The sequence below is a fragment of the Stigmatopora nigra genome, chromosome 8 (genome assembly GCF_051989575.1).
Source record: "Stigmatopora nigra isolate UIUO_SnigA chromosome 8, RoL_Snig_1.1, whole genome shotgun sequence".
In the NCBI taxonomy this organism is placed as follows: Eukaryota; Metazoa; Chordata; class Actinopteri; order Syngnathiformes; family Syngnathidae; genus Stigmatopora; species Stigmatopora nigra.
In genome coordinates, this window is record NC_135515.1 from 595,107 (window position 1) to 614,917 (window position 19,811).

Below are 19,811 nucleotides of genomic sequence, written 5' to 3' on the forward strand. Positions count from 1 at the left end.
AAACGTTTTATGTAACATAACTTGAGGTTTTCTTTTTTTTTTGCATTCCGTATGACCAAGACCAAACACATGGATTCATTTCTACGCTTCCATCATGTGCTCTCGGTGGCCCGCAGCAGTCATGTTGGACTTCATGTGACCCAGTGTGACTTCAACCCAATCAAGCCTCTGCTTTATGACCTCTATATTACATTTTACATTATTTTTCAAATGAATCATTCTATTGTGAATGAAATAAATGGACTAAAATATTTTAAAGTATATAAATCACTACGCAACTTTTCTCTAGCCTGGACTTTCGACAACTAAAGAAGTATAACGTGATTTACTTAGCTGCGGATTGGTCGACGTATCGAAAAAAAAATCAGCAAATCATCGACTATCAAAACAATGGTTTGTAACAGCCGTAAGTGAGCAGGTTGTGTCACACACGTGGGCCACATGGCTGAAAAATAAACACTCGGAGTAGTAGTAGTAGTAGTAGTAGTTGTTGTAGTGTTTACAATGACATCACCACATAGCATTAGCATCACAAATGACTTGTGACACCCCTGCCTAGGCGACCTTTGACCTCAGGCTCATTGTCTACCCCAGCTGTGGGGCAGAGAGGGAGGATGGGGGTGGGTTAATGCAGGGTTAAAGGCTGTCTAATCAGCTAGAAAAGACAACCCCCCTGAATTGAGGGTTCGAGGGGGGCGGAGCTCCAATCAGGTACACGCCTGGGCAAGTGTCCTCTGGCAGTTTGAAAACAAAAATCAAATGAAATCACATGAAAATGACTTTTTTTTTTTTTAGAAATATGGATACAAGAAATAATATGTGGTAGTATCTGTGAGTTTTGACATATAAGGCATTAAAAGGTGGGATCTCCTTAACGACTTATCAGATCAGATTAGCTTGAATCTCGTCTACGTGATAAGTGACACAAAGGCTGGGGTCGCTAGCAATAGTTCGGAGTTAACATTGTGTTAGCATGTTGCAATGTTTTGGTAAGTTTTGCAGGAGCCTCATGGAAATACCCCCAAATAAAGAGCAGGTGATCCAGAAATACCCCAAAAGCCCTTTGTAGGAAGTCATCCAGGAATTTCCCAAAAGATGAAATAAACTTGAATTGAATCTGAATCGACTGGAAGGAAAGGGAAGGGAAACCAACTGCAATGTTGCCCTAAATCAAGACAAAGTGACTAAATTAAGTAAGTTTGCCCCAAAATGAAGGGAAAAGTGTACCTAAATCAACCAAAAATGTGCCAAAAGGACCAGAAAATGACCCCAAATCAATTTGGAAGTGTACCGACCCCCATCATTGATATTCCAGTTAAATGACCAAAAATAGTCACCTACTCATAAAAGGCCAATTAAAGCGCTTAAAGCTGCCAGAAACTTAAGTGCCGTTGGCTAGCGCATGTGAGAACTGCCCGGAGACAAAAAGAGAGTGAAAAGTTTTTCACCCCCCCCCCTCCACAACCCCCGGCCTGGAGACGGCCTTGTGTGTAAACAAAAGTGTCCACGGTCGGTGTCATCTCTCCGTGATGGCAACCTCAAGGGCTCTGGTGTTGTCTCCCGAGAACTTGTTTGGCTCCCTCAACAATGAGATCATCGCTCAGCACCCTCGCGCGCGTCCGCCTCCTTGGGCGATTGGCGCGGACGGACGACAACCGACCGATGCCTATCGAGAAAGATGTCATCAGGTTGAACTTCCTCATTTTATGTAATCATATTGGTCACCTTATGTCATGCCACTAAAGTCATGTGTCACCTTTGTGTGACCCACTAATTGAAAACAATTCAGCAGAGAGTTAGTTTAACACAGATACATCTTAATTGTCAGTTAATTGTCCAACAAAAAATATAACCTTTTATAAATCACTTAATGAAATTGTCGGCTGCCATTCAAACTCTGACAGGACTAAATAGGACTGTCTTATTTTCCCTATAAATAACAGTTAATAGTTAATTATATAATTTATAATTATTGAATACTGTGATATATGTCTACAATGCACGGATACTGTCTTTTATTGTGTGCAAGGATAAAAATACTTCTGAATATAAATCTAAACAGTTGTCTTTTTGCATTCTGTACTTTCTTACAGAAGCCAACTAGCGCTATCTGTTGGAAATGATCCGTACTACCGTTAAAATGTTTAGAAAGTCACATTTGTTATCATTTAAATAGAAAAAAACGGAAACAGCCAACACATACGCAATATGACATCACATCCATTGTAGATCACGTGATTACATAAATCCGATCTCGAATCAAGCTCATGCAAAACTAGTGTTACTTCCCCTTTAAATCCGCCTCATGTGGCCCACTTTTTGACAGGAAGTGAGCTAGAGAAGGGACACTCAAGGTGCTGGATGTGGCAGGGAGCGACGGCCACAAACTCCTCACCAACACACGAAGACGAGGTAATTATTTCATTCAAAAATAAAAAATAACTTCTATAAGGGATGTAGTTGTAGTTCAATGCGCTTGTTTTAATGCACTCCACCCGTTCGGTGCTCTTTCGGTTCGTCTTGTGCGCTTTGTGTCATGGCTCGTTGTGCTTACGTTACGTCCAAGTCAGACATTCGTCGTATAAAGATAGTAGGAAACATTCTTCAGTTAATTGGGGTGTTTCTTAACTATTTCTTTGCTCAAAATGTGTGTGTGTTTCTCAAATATCTCCTCCTGGCTCAAAAGGTGTTAGCATAGCTTGAATTGTGTATATAGCGACACAAATTCGCGCTATTTTAGCTCGTTGGCGGTGTATCTGAAGGATTTGCTTCCTCGCACGCATGCGCAAAAGCCTCCAATCTATTTGTTTACTTCACCTGGGCTCAGATTAATTTACTAATTCAAACGAAAATAGCTCCACGAAGTTCCACGTTGAATAAAATGCAAATATGACGGCTGCGTTTTCGTTTAACGCCATTTGTGGCAATAGGAGTTAATAAAACTAATGTTGTGATCACTGGACGTAAAGGAAAGTCATGTTTGTGGTCCCATTTTATCATTTGCCAAATTGTTTATTTTCAAATTTTGCCATGGTGTAAGTGTGTCTTGAATGGTTGTTCATGTCAGTGTGCCCCACCATTTTAACTCTTCTGCATTGAGTGCATAAAGTATTTCTACAAACCATGAAAAAAATACCACCCTTGTAATTATTTTTAAAAGGTTAGAGACCATAAAGTCCATTTGTTCGGGGGAATGAGACAAGAGAGGGCCGTGATAGTTAAAGCCAAGTGGCTAGTCAATTTTACATTGGAAAAAGATTAGTCATTGAAGGAACTAAGTATTAACCTATTTTCTTTTCCAATGCAGCAACTGCATTAAGACCACAGCTCGTGTACGTGTATGACAAGACAGAGGCAGAAATGGTGAGTTACTCCATTTTTTCTCCCCTTATAATTCTTCTTGTAGTTCCCTCTTTGCAGGAGTTTGTCTTTTTCTCTTATTTTATCTCTTCTAACTTTGTCTTTATTTTTGTGCCCTAGTTGTCACCTACGGAACTCAAGACCAAGGAAGAGAAAGACGCCGAATTGGACCGACGGATCGAAGCACTGAAGAAGAAGAATGAAGCTCTGGTCAAGCGATATCAAGTACGTTACTAACCCTCGCGTAGACAAAATGGATGCCTTGATGTTTGATGGGCCTGTCATTTGGTTTGCCAACAGGAAATTGAAGAGGACAAGAAGCGGGCCGAACAGGAAGGAATTGCCATCACCACTCCACGAAAACCCCGCGCCCACGATCCGGCAGAGCCCGGAGACCGCAGGAGGGCGGAAAAGGAAAACTTCAGCGTTACGGTTGACGTCTCCAAGTCTCCTGCAGGGGGAGTAAGTACCAATTTAGTTTGTAAAATGATAAACATTACAATGAATGGCCGCTTCTTGCGTCCTGCAGGACAAGCGCGTAGTTGACGACTGGAAGCCCAGCGCCCCTCGCGGGCGAAGGACGTCGGATGAGGGCGACGTTGCCCCCCGAGGACCCGCTGACAATCGCAGCCCTCCCAGGAGGATGGGGTCGGGGCGGATGGCGTGGGGGGCTACCCCTAGAGGAGGAGGCGGGGTCCGTCAGGAAAGGAGAACGCGGGAACCGCGTACGCCCAGGGATGGCGAGCCAGGTGAAGCGGGGGGACGACGAGGAGGCTGGAGGGGAAGAGGAGAGGGAGGAGGAGGTGGTGGTGGTAGTGGACCTGGAAGAGGAAGAGGAGGAGGAGGAGGAGGAGGAGGAGGAGGAGGAGGAGGAGGAGATGCTCATGCAGAAGGGACGCCAGGCGGTGGAGACAGAAAGTCCAAAGTAAATATGCTTGTATTTTTGATCAATTGGGGTGCTATGACATTTGATTTGTAAATAATGGTAAAATCACCCTGTCACAAAACTTTACAGCCAACTTCACAGTGCATACTTTTTGTCACCAAATAGTCCAAATATAAATCTTATCTTTTCTTATTCCCTCACAGGAATGGGAGGAGAAGAGGCGGCAAAACATTGAAAAAATGAACGAGGAAATGGAGAAAATAGCCGAGTACGAGAGAGGACAGCGGGTATATGTAACACTTGGAATTTGTGGTCTGCAACGTGCATGTAATTACAACATGTGCCACAAGAGGGCACTGTTTCTGTTTCCCGAACTGAAAACACGTCTCTTCACAGGCTGATGGCGATAAACCCCTCCGCAACTTTTTGGACGACCCGCGTCGCTCCGGCCCCGTTGTGGACGCGGACCGCAAGGAGGGCAGCAGAAGACATGTCCGAAACTGGGGCGGTCTAGACTTTGAAAACGTCAAGACCGGCGGCGAGCTAGAAAAAGAGTGGACTGTGAGTTAAAAAAACAACTAATGAAAATGGAATCACTTCCATGGTACAGTTTGTATCATTTTCTTCCTTTCTTTAGAGCCGACGACCCGGCCCCAAAGGCTCGACGGACATGACCATGTCCATGACGGGTCGTGAGCGAGCCGAGTACCTGCGCTGGAAGAAGGGGCGCCAGGAAATCGACGAGGAGCGACTGGCGCGCCACCGCAATGCCACGGGGCAGTGGAGGAGGGAGTGGGACATGCAGAAAACTGACAACATGTAAGAAAATGTGACACTGGGAAATGTGGCTTCCACATATCTGGCCATTTTGGCTCAGGTATGCCAAAATATCTTTTTTTTTTTTGCTCGCCTACAGGTTCAAGGAGGAAGCAAACGCGGCTGTCGATGGCGGCGCGGTGGAGCAGAGTGGCGGCAGGAGAGGTATGACGTCCGCTGTCGGTGTGACAGTTCTTGACGAGAAACGTTTTCCTCGCGGCTTGGCAATTTCTTTCCGTCGAAGTCCCAATACTTTTGTCAATGTCACGTACACGTGTCGCCTCACGTGCGTCGCCGTCGTTAAGCTCATTAGCTAAGTGCCCAGCTGCGGTCCCCACCCCCCGGGGACCTTATGTGTTTCTCGTTGGTAGTGAGAAATGAGCGATGACCCACAATGGGTCCACAAAGTTGTTTCCTCGCACCAATGACGTGCTCGTGTCTTTTTGTGTTTTCTTCTGCAGCCCGAGGGCGTAGCTTTACCAGCCAGCCTCGGGGCAGAGCTTCAGGTTAGACTGTAATGTGCTCCACTGACGTTTACACTGTGTGTGTGTGTGTGTGTTTGTGTGTGCCCATTTTCATGCATGCACCACCCGGAAAAAAATATTTTTCTCACACTCGAATATGCACGCTCTTGTTATCAATATGTAGGTGAATGGTATTTGACTGGAACGGTCAATCATGTGGAGGTCCAAAGCCAAAAAAATATTTTTAGTGCCGCCCGACGGCTTCTTTTTGTGCCAGACTCTTTAAGTCGGGGACGTGGCGTCTTTATGACATCACTGGCCGCGAGCGACTTAGTAACGACTGCAGGCTGGTTGCGACTTTTCCTCCCCTGGCTGATCCCGCTTCCCCGCGCGGCCGCCTTCTCCAGGCAACCTTTTCATCACCCTCCGCCTGGCTCTTCAACAACCTCTTATCTGTTGGCTGGCGCCTTCTTCATCCAGGATAAGCTTTCAGGCTGTGTCACCTTCATCTTTCCTATGCGTCATCACCTCCTTTTTATACTTTTTTGCCCCCCAGTTCGTTCTTTTGTATATCTACCAGGTCAAGGGTGTCAGACTTGGGTTGGTTCGCGGGGGCGCTTTAACGTCAACTCGGTTTCATGTGGGCCGGACCATTTTAGATATAATATTTAGAATATTCATTTTTTATTGATCTAAAACCATGTTAATTTGAGCTTTTTATATGTATTTTTGGATTTTACAAAATGTCTTTCCAATTCAGACGATGGCAAGCGGCCCCCCAAAGGGTCCACATTCGGTGACTTCCTCTCCCAGGGCAGGTCCCAGGGACCCCGAGGGGAGCGCAACCGAGGCAAGGGCCGAGGAGGGAAGCCTAGCTACAGGTCAGAATTTCTCTTATTATTATTATTATATGCGAGAAAATGCGGTCATGGATAATCAATGAATTTTTTCAGTATGCACGACAACCGCTGGGAAGGCGAGAAAGAAGACGAGGAGGAGGAGAAGGAGAAGAAAGACCAATCCAAACCAGAAAAGGATGCGCCCGTCCCTGAACCAGAGCAGAAGGTGACCAATAGGAAGCGAGGAAAGTCAGTCACATTTGAACTTCTTGCCCCTCTCGCTGTGTCTCGCAGGCGGTGGAAATGGAAAACGAAGAAGAGCCCGCGGAAGACGAAGAGCAAGACGACGACCAATGGGAAGACGCCAGCGAGGGTGACGAGGAAGTATCCGGCGACGATTCCAAGAAGGACGACGGGAGAGAAAAAGTCCCCGAAGACGGACGCTCCCCCACCCAAAGCCCCCGAGAAAAGCGGACCCAGAGACCCAGGCTCCGCCTCCCCTCGCCCCGGGTCGTCGAGCAGAACGCCCCGCCGGCGGGGAAGCCCATCAGTCCCTTCCAGCTTCCGGATGGACACCGGCCCGTGTCGGACTGGGGGGAGGAGATGGAGATGATTTCACCCAGGAGCAGCGTGGGAGGGGATAGCCCCCCGAAACCCCCCGGTGCCGTGAGCAGCCCCCCTCAGAGGAAAGAGCAGGAAGAGAGCGCACAACCCGACCAGCCAGACCAGCCAGACGTAGCAGGTAGGTGATTCTTTCTTGCTTGGTTTTACAATGAGCGTATTTCTCGGACTATATGTCGCACATGAGTATGACGCAAACCGGGGTCGGGAACCATCATCAATTCATATTCTCAAACATTATTCCTTGAGAGCCATAGGTTCCCTACCCCTGCATTAACACAAAAGGGTGTCTTAATCCTCTCACGCTAATGCGGATATTGTGACACGTTTGAATTTCAAAGGAGATGAATTTTTCATTTTTAGTCCACTCGGCCACGCCGCCGGTTTCGCCACCGCCAGGAGAGACTGAAGTCGTGTCGTCAGAAACGCACACGTCAATGGCCACGAAAGCCGACTCGCTCCCTACCAACACGTCAATGGAGCTAACGGAGTCTGAGCGAGCTCCGTCCGACTCGCCGGACGTCAGTGAACGACAGCAGGAGGCGGCCGGCGTGCCAGGTTGTCCACGATATTAAAGCCATGGGGCGCGTGTATCCAACCACTAATTGTAATGTCTTGCAGGTCAAGTTGATAGTCCTTCGCCGGCCACGCCCACTGTCCTGGTGAGCGAACCCGCCGACGAAGGAAGCCCAACCCAGGAAGAAAAGGAGACGGCCGACAATGACGAGAAAAACCATGACGCCGCAGACGCTAAAAGTGATGACGCTAAAAGTGATGACGCTAAAAGTGATGACGCTAAAAGTGATGACGCTAAAAGTGATGACGCTAAAAGTGATGACGCTAAAAGCGATGACCCCAAAAGCGATGACCCCAAAAGCGATGACCCCAAAAGCGATGACCCCAAAAGCGATGACGCAAAAATTGATGACCCCAAAAGCGATGACTCAAAAAATGATGACGTAAAAAATGATGACGCCAGAGACGCCAACACCAAAAACGATGACGCCACTACACCGGAGGTGTCGTCCCATCAGCCCGCCATCTCAGGTCTTTTATTACTAATTCAATATATCATGCAAATCACACATTTCTTAGTCATTTTATCATGAGGCAAATCATTTTTAAAGGTCAACTTTCCTTTCAACTAAACTATTATATATAACTAAATATTACCAAAAAAATATGACATGGTTGTTCAATCTGGGAGGGTTGATGGCCATTATAGAAATAAGGATTTAGCCACAAGTTTAGCCACTCACTGCCAGGAATCAAGAGTAAAGTCCCCCGACTGGGATTGTGTGACTTTCAGAACAAACCATTAGCAAAGTCACCAAACCTCATTGCGGCGTGGACTCGTCACTTTTGTTGTTCTAGGCCCACTCGGGGGAGGCAACAGGAAATGGCAGAAATGGCGAGATGAGAGGCACAATTAGGTTTTTGACAGGAAAGCGGCAAAGTGCCGAAGCCCGATTGAATTAAGTCGCCAGATGGATGGCAAAACAATGCCTAAGTGGGGAATCCATTTTGGCAAATGACTCCAGAGCAGACATTCATATATGTATAAACATTGCCTACAGTGTGATACAATACAACACTATGTCAAAAGCTCCACTGCTACAATTTAACCAATTGTTTTCTCCCTACTATGACAGATACATTTTGACTTTAAAAAAAAAAAAACTGTACTAGATTATAAACTTTTTCTCAATGATAAAAATGAATCTAATTCTATTTTTTTTTTTTTTTTTTTTTTGCCTTTGTGTTGACAGAGTGAAAATAACAACGCTGGAGAGCTCCCCCTAGCCCCAAAATGGGTGGCGAGAAGCCTTGCCTTGCTGCAATGATTTTCACCACAGAGAAAGAAGGTTGTCTGCTTAATGTTGTTGTTTTTTTTCTTCCATTATCGACCCCTCCATCTCTACCACCACACGTCGGGGTTGCAAAAGCAATCCTTAAAAGCAGCTGCTGGAATCAGCCGAAGCCACGCCCACTCTTCACCAACCCATCTCAAGGCTACAGTGAGTTTTTAACACTTTAGTCGGCCTAAGTTCATTTAAGACACCCTTTTTTATACTCCTTTTGATGACCGTGGAGGACATTTTTTGTTGACTTATGACTGTTGTATAGTCATGCGTCCATTTTCAACGTAAGAGAAAGGCTGAATTTTTACCGTCCTGTAATTTGTTGTTTTGACGGTTTATTACAATTTATGTCATTGATTAAGTTGCTACTCAGAGTAGATCATTTAAATGGGCGGAAACATGATTTACAATAAAGTTCATTCAACTTTGCAAGATGCAAGATTTATCATTTACCGATCCATTTGATGGCGATTAATCCCGATAAAATACATTCAGATGATACCTCATACAGGAATTGTGCAATGTAATATCACCATATATGGTCGGTCCAATGGTTTAATTTATTTTTTGTCATCATTCCATCATGACGAAGAGGTGCTTTGTTTCCTTGTCATCAATTAAAAAGCAAGACCCGATAGACATATTAAATCCATATTTGAAAGCGCCACCACGTCACTAAGCGTTAATCCATGGCGTTGACAATTTGAAAGCCGCTGCCGATGTCCCTTTTCGACCTTGCAGGAAAATGACTCATCAGTGGCAAGGCTGTTGATTTATTTATTCATTTTTTTCCCCAAAGGCACCTAGAGTTGTTTTTGTCACTTTTGCAGGTTAATAAATAAAAAAGCACTAATCGAAGAAAACCCAAAGCACTGACTGCACCAAAAAGGAAAGTACTGAAATATAGACTGATTTGACATATGAAAGTGACAATGATGTGTCAAATTACTCATTCAAGGTATTAAAACTACTTGGGACTACAGAGAAACCAAAAATACACGATCAGGAGGAGGACTCATGAAACAAAATCCCAATTGTGAATGACTGTACTACCATTTCCCGAATTTCATTTTACTTTAAAACGCAGCTATTAATGTTAAAACCCAAACCGGAAACGATCGCTCCGCCCCATAGCTAACTTGACAGCGTCCCGTCCCGCGCTAGTAGGACCTATACTTGAGTGCACTAGTTCGCCCGCTAACACGCAGAGGACGAGCGACAAAAAGCGCGCACACACGCCCCGAGCCAATCAACGCCTGGCTTTGGAGGACCCGAGGAATTGTGCTCCGGAGGACCCGTCCTGCCTCAGATGAGCTCCTTGCCGGTGGAAGAAGCGGCTCCGCTCGCGAGATGAAATCAACCGACGGCGGTGGTGGGGCCAGCATCACCGTGGACAAGCTGAACGCTTCGGGCGCCGACGGCGACCCCAAGCGGAGGCCCAGCTACCCGGGGGAACCTCGTGCCAAGCAAGCCAGCATGTCAGCCAAGGTGTGGGTCAAAGTGGCCATGGCCATCGCTTATTTCCTCTGCGTGTCCGTGGCCGCTTTCATCCTGGTTATTTACTACGTCTTTTTCTGGACGCCCGGCCCGCACAACAACAACAGCACCGCCGCCAGCCTGGCCGGGTCGCACAACCGCACTGACTGCGGGTCCAAATTGGGATGACCGCATGCCAGAAGATGGAGGAAGACGGGGAGGATGGACTGTCCCGCGTCCCGTGTTTGTGAGGAGATGGGAAGCTGACGGAAGGAATTGATGGATGGATGCATGCGCCGAAAAGACCCCCAAGTGCCCTCTACACCTTTTTTCCTCTTTTCTTCTCGTTGTCCTTGAAGGACGTCCGAGATGTCGTATCGACAACGTCGTAACTACTTTATGTTCCTGTAAGGACCTCCCGGAACGGTTTCCATTGGAGTTGTGTTCAAATTTCAGCCATCCTGACTCGTCCACTATGTGATCTCGCTTGAATGCTTGAAAAAGACTTTATTTACCTTGAAGGACTAAACTCATTGGCTGCCATTGACGGCGCTACCAGGCGACTGTTATTAGCTCACCTAGTCAAAATGTATTGGATGTTTACCATCTTCAATACCTGACAAATTGACAACTAATCTATCAAATGAATCGATAACAGTCCAAAAAGATGCAACGTTTGAGTGTCATTTTGCCCTCAATGCTAAATATGCTTGATTCAAGTCAAAATGACATGACATATTGCCATATTTTGGGAGGTACATTTGTGATCAGAAATGATCAATACTGTTTGAGGATGTGCAAAAGACCCTAAAAGTGCCCTGAACTTTTTACAGTCCTCCTCAAATGCAACTATATGACCTTATATTACGACATGTACTTCACAGATTTTGCTGTAATATATTCTTATTCAGCACCTGCAATATTTAGACTCTGCCCTTAAAGCATGTTAAACATTTTATAGAACTTGAAAGCCCTTCTTATGACTCTTTACCACTACCTCTGCACTAGTGTAGCATATAAGAATTAAAGAAATAGATGTTCCCTAATGTTCTAAGCTTCCTGGGTCCAAAAGAGGTCTAATTTTGGCATCAATTTCCTGGCTGGGAAAATCTAATTTTTGTGATTAAATCACATCGCATGAATCAGATGCCTGTTCAAAAGAAAAAAATGGACCCGGGACCCCCAGTTTGGACAACCCCCCCCCCCTTTCTCAAGGAATATCTTTAGCTTTTTCTCTGGTGAGCCGACGTCTCACTTTGTGCACTGACTTTGAGACTTGTTGGTGGTACTATTCAGGTAATATCGCTAATGTAGCAGAATATGTAGCCTCAGTATAACATGTAGTACTACATTAGTATGTACCTTTTTAGCGCTAGGGACCCCCGGCTGGAGCTTCTTCACTGTATGCTGTGATGTCGCTTCCTGGAATGGAGTGACTGGTTGTGATGATAAACTATGCATTTATTCTGATGTGGCTGTGATTATTTTTATGTTGTAGTTTTTCTTGCTTGACTGTTAAACTAGATGATGAACACTGCTCGAATAACTACCAAAAATACTAAGAAAGATTAATAATACATAAAATATATATAAACAAAATCAACACAATTTGACCTATCCGTAAATTAGTAATGTCTAATTTCAATATGTAATTTTCTAGTACTACTTCACAAGAATTTGACAATATGTACAGTACTTGTTTTGGCCACAGCATGGCGTTGTTTCACAATGACCTTAACTAAAAAAATAACCATTTTTTATTCAGTAAGCCTCAAATTAGCACACATTTGTTCCAGTACCAATTCTTAATATTTAATTTATGACGGTTTTAATCATGTTTTTTTAATCTGATTTATAGAAAAGAATAGAATGGAATTCCAGAAAAAGCAGTCGCCTATTTCAAGAGCACATGAAAGTGTAATCAAACTGTAAATCAAACAAAAGGTCACGTTGGGCCTCTTTTTCCGGCCCTTCTTATGCAATGATGTTTAGTTTCCTGCGTGCGCGCTTGATGTTTTTCATGTATCCTATCTGGAGCTCTGCAGGCTTATGTAAGAGCAAAAAGCATGCTGGAACAAGACGGAACCCAAAGTAGCCTGAATACACGTCCAAATCTCGCTTGAGTTTGGTGAACAGTGCATGGCAAAAACACTGCGAAGAGAATTGTGCAGCAAAAGTAAGCAAGATTTAATTCCAGATTTTTCCTTTTCACTTTGATACATTTTCGAATATTTGCATTTCTTTCCTACGCGTGTCGTGGTCCCAATAAAATAGTGTTTCCCTTATTATTAATTATTAATTATTCAAATATATTACAAATATTTTTTTGTCCAAGGTTTTCACAGAATATTTCGGCATTCCATTGTGTTTTATGTTTTAAAAATATATTGTAGTTTCTGATATCGATTATTTACTTTTGCCAAAATACATCTTTCTGGTATATTCGTGTATTTTATCCACTGTTTGCAATGTAGTAGTAATCTTCAGTATTTTTCTTTCATGTAATATATAAAATATAACGTATTATTTTCCACAAATTAGCATTGTTCCTGCAATCTAGTCTTGTTGCCGTTTTTAATGACGAGGTGTCGTAAACTCGAAACGTCGTTTATCGATCCCGACATCCCTAATCACTGGTCGGTTGCCATGACAGCAGCTCTACGGTTTCCCGGATGTAGTCTCTCCTGCCCCCTCCTGACGTTTCCAACATGGCGTCGGCAAAGTGAGACTTTGGGCTAATAGTTTGTTCTCGGCTCTTTAAAAAAGTCTCTGCGGGGCTCTTTCGCACTTTTTGCGGGGCCACGGACGGTTCAACTGGAATATTTCGTGGTGAGTAAGCTATTTTTTTCTTGTGAAAAGCGCAACTTTATCTTCTTGTTGCGTCCTCGTTTGATTTGAGAGGGAGGGGGCGCTTTTCTCGATCTACCTGCTAGCTTTTGCTAACGCTAGCTTTCCACTTCGAGAACAGGACACTTCCTCCCTTACTTTTCCGTAGTTATTGCCCAGGCTTAATATCACAAAAGTGCCATAGAAACGACTTCAAAATGTTCCCAGGTGGCTTTAAGCTATTTCATAAAATAGACGAAACACTTCCTGGTATGAAGAGTTGTTGGACCAATAGAATTACGACCTTTCATTTCGACGATGGTTAAGAGCAAGGCTAAATGCTAAAATCTCTTCCTGTTTATGCGCGTGCGTGCGTGTGTGTGTGACGCATTATTGGGATAACAAGATTCACGAATTCGCCCTCAATTATTTTGACGTTCATGTACGATGCCGTTCTTACCAAAATGGCACAACGGGGGGTTTCAAAAGTCAAGAAAGTTGGCAAAAATCCACCCAAATTGCCTTGTTTCCATGTTGACCTAATACTTTTCCGCCTTATAAGATAGTTTTGGTTCTATACTGGAAATTGGCAGGAATCAGAAGCTTCCTAATTTTGTCTAGCAAATCTCTTTTGCCTCTTTTTTTTTCTACAGCACTTGTTCCTAAAATGGTGCTACTACTTTTCAATGACTAGTCTATTACCCGATAAAAAAATGGTTTAAGAGTAGACACAAAGTTTAATTCAAGTTATGGCCTGTTACTTTGTTAATTGTACAAAACTGGCAACCCGATTTTACATGATTAAATCTGCAGGATGTGTTAAGAAGAGGTGATTACGTATTGGGGTGATAGGGCCAAAGGTCATATAGGTAGCTATCGCTGTCGCTGACAGCGTGAAAAGTTGCTTGTTGCTGCCAAACCTCAAGTTTTTGGGGTGCCCTGCAGCACCGTAGAGGCGTGACGCGGCAAGTTAAGCTCATGAAATAAACACAACCTGTACGAAAGCCACGCAAAGCCAGGGAGGGACGGGCCTTTTGGTGATTGGGTGGGGGGTTTCTTCACTGTAATAAACGCACGCTAGCCAACATCAACATATCCAAGAGTGGGGGGTTGTTCGGGAACAGAGGCAAAAATACACAAAAGCCCGAGAAAAACATTTGAGGGTTAGAGCCCAGAGCCGGGAGCTCTTATCAAGGACGCTCCCGCCGCATTCCTGCGTGTTGCCGTCAGCAGGCCTTTTTCCCTCCTCTATTTTCACGTGCGTCAAAACGGCTCACCATTGTAAAAGTACTGCTTTCAGCTTTAACGGCAGTTGGGAAAATGACAAGGGAAGATGTCAACTTTTTTGTAATTCAACTTCATTGTAATTGTTTATTATTGTGCTTGTCAAAATACAGTGCATAAAAAAGAAGACTTAGAGCAAGTTGTCCTTGGTTGTGTTTAACAAAGGGGACTTGTTTGGATTTCCTGCCCTCAGGTGTGTTGACTTTTGCCGACACGCTAGCTGCTCCAACGTATGTGTGTATTGACGGCTGGCTGTATGGGAAAAGTGGCTAATGCTGTGCTATGCTTGGCTGCCTTATCTAGCGGTCCACCGTCCCCCGTCCCCCGTCCATGTATAGAATTTGGAATGAGGTCAGTGGACGCGTCGTGGACAGCCTTTTCTAACTGTTCAGCCAGGCGGATGTGCCATGATTGTGGCTCGTCGGGAGGGAGGGACGCATTTTTCATCATTTTTTGGGAAATGGCCCAATGCTCACTCCATTTTTTTTCGACGTCATCAAATGAATTCAAGCTAAAGAAGAGGGATGAAGGCAAGTGAGGGTAGTAGCCCGTCTGCATTTTTCTTCTCCTGAAGACTTTTTGGCATTTTTTTCAATTGTTAGCTTGTGGATGACAAAGTTTTATCGCCTGCTTGTTAGCTGTCGACAGCCATTCGCCGAGAAGGCAGGCATTTAACACAATAGTTAGCATAGCCTTTTCACAGTCAACTGCTAAGTGACTTGAATGTTGAAATGCTTACTGAAACATCATCCTGTCAAAATGCCCACATAATAGCTAAGCTAACCTAAATGACAACATCATCCCACCTTCTCCGTCCCGCAGCTCTGATGCTGGAGCGTTCGCCACCCCGGCCGCCGCCATGTTCACCAAGAAGAAGAAGCAGCATCCTCGCGTCCAGATCTCGGGGCCGTCCAACTTCGAGCACCGCGTGCACACCGACTTTGACCAGCAGGAGCAGAAGTTTGTGGGCCTGCCGCGCCAATGGCAGTCGCTCATCGAGGACACGGCCAAAAGGCCCAAGCCCTTCATCGACATCACCGTCATCACCTCCGTGGAGCCGGGCAAGGTGGGACCCGGTCACGAGACCCCCCGGGACCCCCCTATCCACTCCTAATGGTTCAATTCTCGTATCCTCAGAGCATCGTCCGCGGCAACAAGCTGGCGTCGGACGGCTCGCTGACCTGGCTCCTGGACGAGTTCGACACCATGTCGGTGACCCGCTCCAATTCGTTGCGACGGGAAAGCCCCCCCGTGCAACCTCGCCAGGAGAATGGGGACCCCCACCAGCGACATCCCTCGCAGTCGGAGAGGTGAGTCCAGAGGAAGAAGGAAAAAAAAAACAGATGGGAAAAACCTAAACATTTTATTTTGTTTTGTAGAGAGCGAGCCAGGCCGGAGCAGCAGAGCGCTCGGCAAGCTTTGCGGGGCTCCCAGCGGGACTCCCAGCGGGACTCCCAGCGGGACTCCCAGCGGGACTCCCAGCGGGACTCCCAGCGGGACGACGGGATCCACGTCCGGGCTCAGCAGCAGCCGAGGGGCCAAGAGCCCGGACGGGGAAGCAGGGACAGGCCGGGTCCCGGACCCCCTCCGCCTCCCCACAGAGACCGAGAGCATCGAAACCAGAACCAGGTACCAAGCCATTATTGTACAACGGGTGTCAAAGTGGTGGCCCGGGGGCCCAATCTGGCCCGCCGCATCATTGTGTGCGGCCCGGGAAAGTCAACCATGACTCTCTGTTTTAGGATCAAATTCAAATGAAGAGTATAGATGCATGTTACATTTCCTGACTTTTTCCACCGTCAATCCAATTCAACTGACACACACAGACTTACTAACGTTGTATGTTTTGTACCTTGGGACCGTCCCCAGAATCCGGCGTCCCGGCGCGATCCCCACGCCGAGCACCGTCCCAAGTCCAGCTACCAGGCTCGGGACGGCAGCCCGCAGTCTCCCAGGGAAAAGCGTCCCCTTTCCGGTCCCAACATCCGCACGCCCCACCCACCGCCCACCGACGGGGCCACCAAGACGGCGCAACCGGCGGCGCGCCCGTTCAACACGTACCCCCGGTCGGAGAGCGACGGGGGCGGCGGCGGCAGCGGCGGTGGACGCGGCCCCACCGGCCCGGTATGCCAAGCCACCGCCGACCAGCGTATGAGTGCGACCCTACTGACGTGCACTCCTCCTCCTCCTTCCCTAGGTGGCGCGCCAGCACGAGGCGTCCCCTCAAAACGGCCCCCCCGTGGCCCGCCGAGGTTCTTCGGGGTCCAAGCCCCCCGCGGGGCCCCCTCACCACGCCTCGTCGCATCCCAGCTTGACGGCGGAGGCCGGGCGGCACCCGGACGCGGCGGGCCCGGCGCCCCCGCGGGCCCCCGACGCCCGCTCCCCGCAGAGGGAGCCCCAGCGCGTCTCCCACGAGCAGTTCCGGACGGCCCTTCAGATGGTGGTGGACCCCGGCGACCCCCGCAGCTACCTGGACCACTACATTAAGATCGGGGAGGGCTCCACGGGCATCGTGTGCATCGCCACCGTCAAGAGCACGGGGAAACTGGTGGCCGTCAAGAAGATGGACCTGAGGAAGCAGCAACGCCGAGAGCTGCTTTTCAACGAGGTATGCCGCCCGTCGGGAACGTCAGACCGCACATTCCTTGAAACGGTGGCCCCGTGTCCCCTCCAGGTGGTCATCATGCGCGACTACCACCACGACAACGTGGTGGAGATGTACAACAGCTACCTGGTGGGCGACGAGCTGTGGGTGGTGATGGAGTTCCTGGAGGGAGGCGCCCTTACAGACATCGTGACGCACACCAGGTGAGAGCGGCGGCGCCGCCAGCTGGGAAATTGTAGACTTTGGCCAATCCCGCCCGCCTCCTTTTTCCAGGATGAACGAGGAGCAGATTGCCGCCGTGTGCCTCTCCGTCCTCAAGGCCCTGTCGGTGCTGCACACGCAGGGCGTCATCCACCGCGACATTAAAAGCGACTCCATCTTGCTCACGCACGACGGCCGGGTAGGGTACCACTTTTCCAGTATATATTACAACAAAAGTACGATTTCAATGCGCAAACTATGAACTTGACGGTTTGATGGCTTCCAGGTGAAGCTGTCCGACTTTGGTTTCTGCGCTCAAGTGTCAAAGGAGGTCCAGCGCAGAAAGTCTTTGGTGGGAACCCCCTACTGGATGGCACCCGAGCTCATATCGCGGCTTCCCTACGGACCCGAGGTACTGTTGTTGGCTTGAAATATCATTTTTCACGTTTGCGTCACACTCAGTCATTTGCGGTTGTCCTCCCGCAGGTGGACATTTGGTCCTTGGGCATCATGGTGATCGAGATGGTGGACGGGGAGCCGCCGTACTTCAACGAGCCGCCGCTCAAGGCCATGAAGATGATCCGGGATAACCTGCCGCCCAAACTCAAGAACCTGCACAAGGTACCTTACTCGGCCTTAAAATGGCCTTAAAACGGTAGAAATTGTAAAAATGTCCCTTTTTTTTCCCTTCCTTTTTCCCCGTGAAGGTGTCGCCATTGCTGAAGGGCTTCCTGGACCGCATGTTGGTGCGCGAGCCATCCCAGCGCGCCTCGGCCGGGGAGCTGCTGAAACACAGCTTCCTGAGCAAGGCGGGACCCCCGTCCTGCATCGTGCCCCTCATGAGGCACAACCGCGTCCGATGAGGACCAGGCGGACCTACTTTTTGGGGGCTTTTCTACTGTGTGCGTGGCTGCGTGGCTGCTTCCTCCCTTCTTACCAAGCAATCATTTTGGGCCTGCTTGCGTGCCAGCCACTGTTAACGGAAAAAAAGAAAGGAACACTTACTGTAACCTGCCTAACCTGGAACTTTTATTCTTATTCTTCCAACCCGGTTTGGATTTTAAGAGCAAGGAGGGGGGGGGGGTGACTTTTCCCCCTACTGGACTTTTTAACTACTGACGGACGGACGGACGCACGTCGGCGGGAAAACCAGCAAAACATGAAGTCAAAGGTAAACACTGGAGTTGATTTTCTTGCTGTTTTTTTTAAGTGCGAAAGAAAGAATGATTGGATTGCCACAGTTAGGATTTGACTTCTTTTTTTAATGATGATTTTTTTCTAGCACTGTCAACCTTAGGAGCATATCTACACACAACAACACAAACAAAACACTGGTTGTCATGTTGTGGCTGCTTGATGTACAAACATACTTTTTTAAATGAACTTTTTAGCATTTTGTACAAGAAAGAAAATAGATTTGTGACTTTTTTTCTTCAAAGGGTGCTTTCTTCAAGCGTGGCTTTGGCGTGTAGCACAAAACATGTTTTATTTTTGTAGAATAATGAGCTTCCCGTGTAGCACGACTAGCTGGTACGTTGCAGTTTGGCTCCCACACAGCAGGGGCAGCGCCGCGCACGGATGTCTTTTTATTGTTTTTTTTCCCTCCTGGCTGGAATATTTGATGGAGGATCTGGGTCATGCAAAGAGAAAAAAATAGGCCAATGAGAATAAAGTTGCATTAAATAAATGTCGCTTGAATGAAGTCGCAATAATTCAAGACTTAAATATTATGAGAGCTAAACTGATATTGGATCTTTCCTGTAATATTACCACCCATGATTTAAATTTGAGTAAAGTGATGACTTTATTCTCGTGGGCCTTTTTAATGATTATTTTATTATTTGTGTGGCCCCAACATTCCGTCATTTTAAGATGAATATTATGGCTTTTCTCTTTTTTTCCCTTTCTTTGTGTGGCCTTTATAGTACGTACTTCATTTTAGTATTGCAATAGAAGGTCACGTTTAGATTTTTTAGCCCAAAACACTAACAATCAGCAAGTCGGCAAGTTAGAATGATTATTTCTATTTTCCTTTCTCGGCTCGCAAGTGAAGCGACAATCAAGGTGCACTTGAAATTGGTCACACTAAAAAGAAAGAAAAACACTATTCCAATGCCAAACGTTTTAAATGTTTATTTAAATCTTATGTCAAAAACATTCATATCATTCCCTCTTAGAAAATGGAAGGTGCTGAATGGATAGAAATGTTGTTTTTTAGAGGTTGGCGTGCCTTTGACGTCATGACGGTTCAGCCTGTGTGAAAATAGAAAGCGTCGCTCGCTGATGATGTCACTGGGATGATTGGCGAGAAAATAAAAACACTGCTTGAAAGGCTGTTTTCTTTTGAACACTTTTAAACAATGCTGATCAAGTAGCTAGTTATGTTTTCTCAAAATTATGTGAAATACATCCACTGGGGGTTTGATGACGTCTGTGGCAAATGTGCTTTTTTATCATTAAAAAAGTCAAGTTTTCTTTGTGTATTGTTTTTTGTTTATCTACATAAAAAATTGAACAACTAGTCTTTTTCTCTTATCATTGTAATTCATTTCAAAAATGACCAATCCTGTT

The 19,811-nt window shown here is 46.5% G+C and overlaps 2 protein-coding genes across 5 annotated transcripts; both read left to right on the forward strand.

Moving 5' to 3' along the window:
• The first annotated feature begins 2,248 nt into the window (after window positions 1-2,248).
• On the forward strand, window positions 2,249-9,280 carry ccdc9 (coiled-coil domain containing 9). 2 transcript variants are annotated; one of them, XM_077723118.1, is made up of 16 exons: window positions 2,249-2,412; window positions 3,308-3,363; window positions 3,481-3,585; window positions 3,661-3,822; window positions 3,890-4,285; window positions 4,450-4,533; window positions 4,643-4,807; window positions 4,884-5,065; window positions 5,163-5,227; window positions 5,524-5,568; window positions 6,287-6,407; window positions 6,480-6,591; window positions 6,660-7,107; window positions 7,350-7,544; window positions 7,608-8,033; window positions 8,756-9,280. In XM_077723118.1, the coding sequence occupies exons 2-16, from the start codon at window positions 3,361-3,363 to the stop codon at window positions 8,758-8,760; spliced, it is 2,514 nt and encodes an 837-aa protein (XP_077579244.1). In that variant the 5' UTR covers window positions 2,249-2,412; window positions 3,308-3,360; the 3' UTR covers window positions 8,761-9,280. The 2 variants fall into 2 exon arrangements, with proteins under 2 accessions (XP_077579244.1, XP_077579245.1); XM_077723119.1 differs by lacking the exon at window positions 5,524-5,568.
• A 3,041-nt stretch (window positions 9,281-12,321) lies between these two features.
• Window positions 12,322-19,714, forward strand: pak4 (p21 protein (Cdc42/Rac)-activated kinase 4). 3 transcript variants are annotated; one of them, XM_077722202.1, is made up of 12 exons: window positions 12,999-13,153; window positions 15,257-15,500; window positions 15,572-15,744; window positions 15,814-15,861; window positions 15,898-16,063; window positions 16,304-16,558; window positions 16,632-17,042; window positions 17,109-17,242; window positions 17,313-17,439; window positions 17,527-17,652; window positions 17,727-17,861; window positions 17,948-19,714. In XM_077722202.1, the coding sequence occupies exons 2-12, from the start codon at window positions 15,294-15,296 to the stop codon at window positions 18,101-18,103; spliced, it is 1,938 nt and encodes a 645-aa protein (XP_077578328.1). In that variant the 5' UTR covers window positions 12,999-13,153; window positions 15,257-15,293; the 3' UTR covers window positions 18,104-19,714. The 3 variants fall into 3 exon arrangements, with proteins under 3 accessions (XP_077578327.1, XP_077578328.1, XP_077578325.1); XM_077722201.1 differs by lacking the exon at window positions 12,999-13,153 and adding an exon at window positions 12,322-12,500 and having other exon boundaries at window positions 15,814-16,063; XM_077722199.1 differs by having other exon boundaries at window positions 15,814-16,063.
• Window positions 19,715-19,811: the final 97 nt, after the last annotated feature.

What these genes read in the sequence shown, in the direction of transcription:
- ccdc9 (XM_077723118.1), top strand. An exon ending in ATGCAGAAAACTGACAACAT is followed by an intron (nt 5,066 to 5,162) that starts GTAAGAAAATGT and finishes GCTCGCCTACAG; the next exon opens with GTTCAAGGAGGAAGCAAACG. An exon ending in GGAGGCGGCCGGCGTGCCAG is followed by an intron (nt 7,545 to 7,607) that starts GTTGTCCACGAT and finishes AATGTCTTGCAG; the next exon opens with GTCAAGTTGATAGTCCTTCG.
- pak4 (XM_077722201.1), top strand. Translation starts at nt 15,294, where the DNA reads ATGTTCACCAAGAAGAAGAAGCAGCATCCTCGCGTCCAGATCTCGGGG. An exon ending in GACGCGGCCCCACCGGCCCG is followed by an intron (nt 16,559 to 16,631) that starts GTATGCCAAGCC and finishes CTCCTTCCCTAG; the next exon opens with GTGGCGCGCCAGCACGAGGC. An exon ending in AACTCAAGAACCTGCACAAG is followed by an intron (nt 17,862 to 17,947) that starts GTACCTTACTCG and finishes TTCCCCGTGAAG; the next exon opens with GTGTCGCCATTGCTGAAGGG.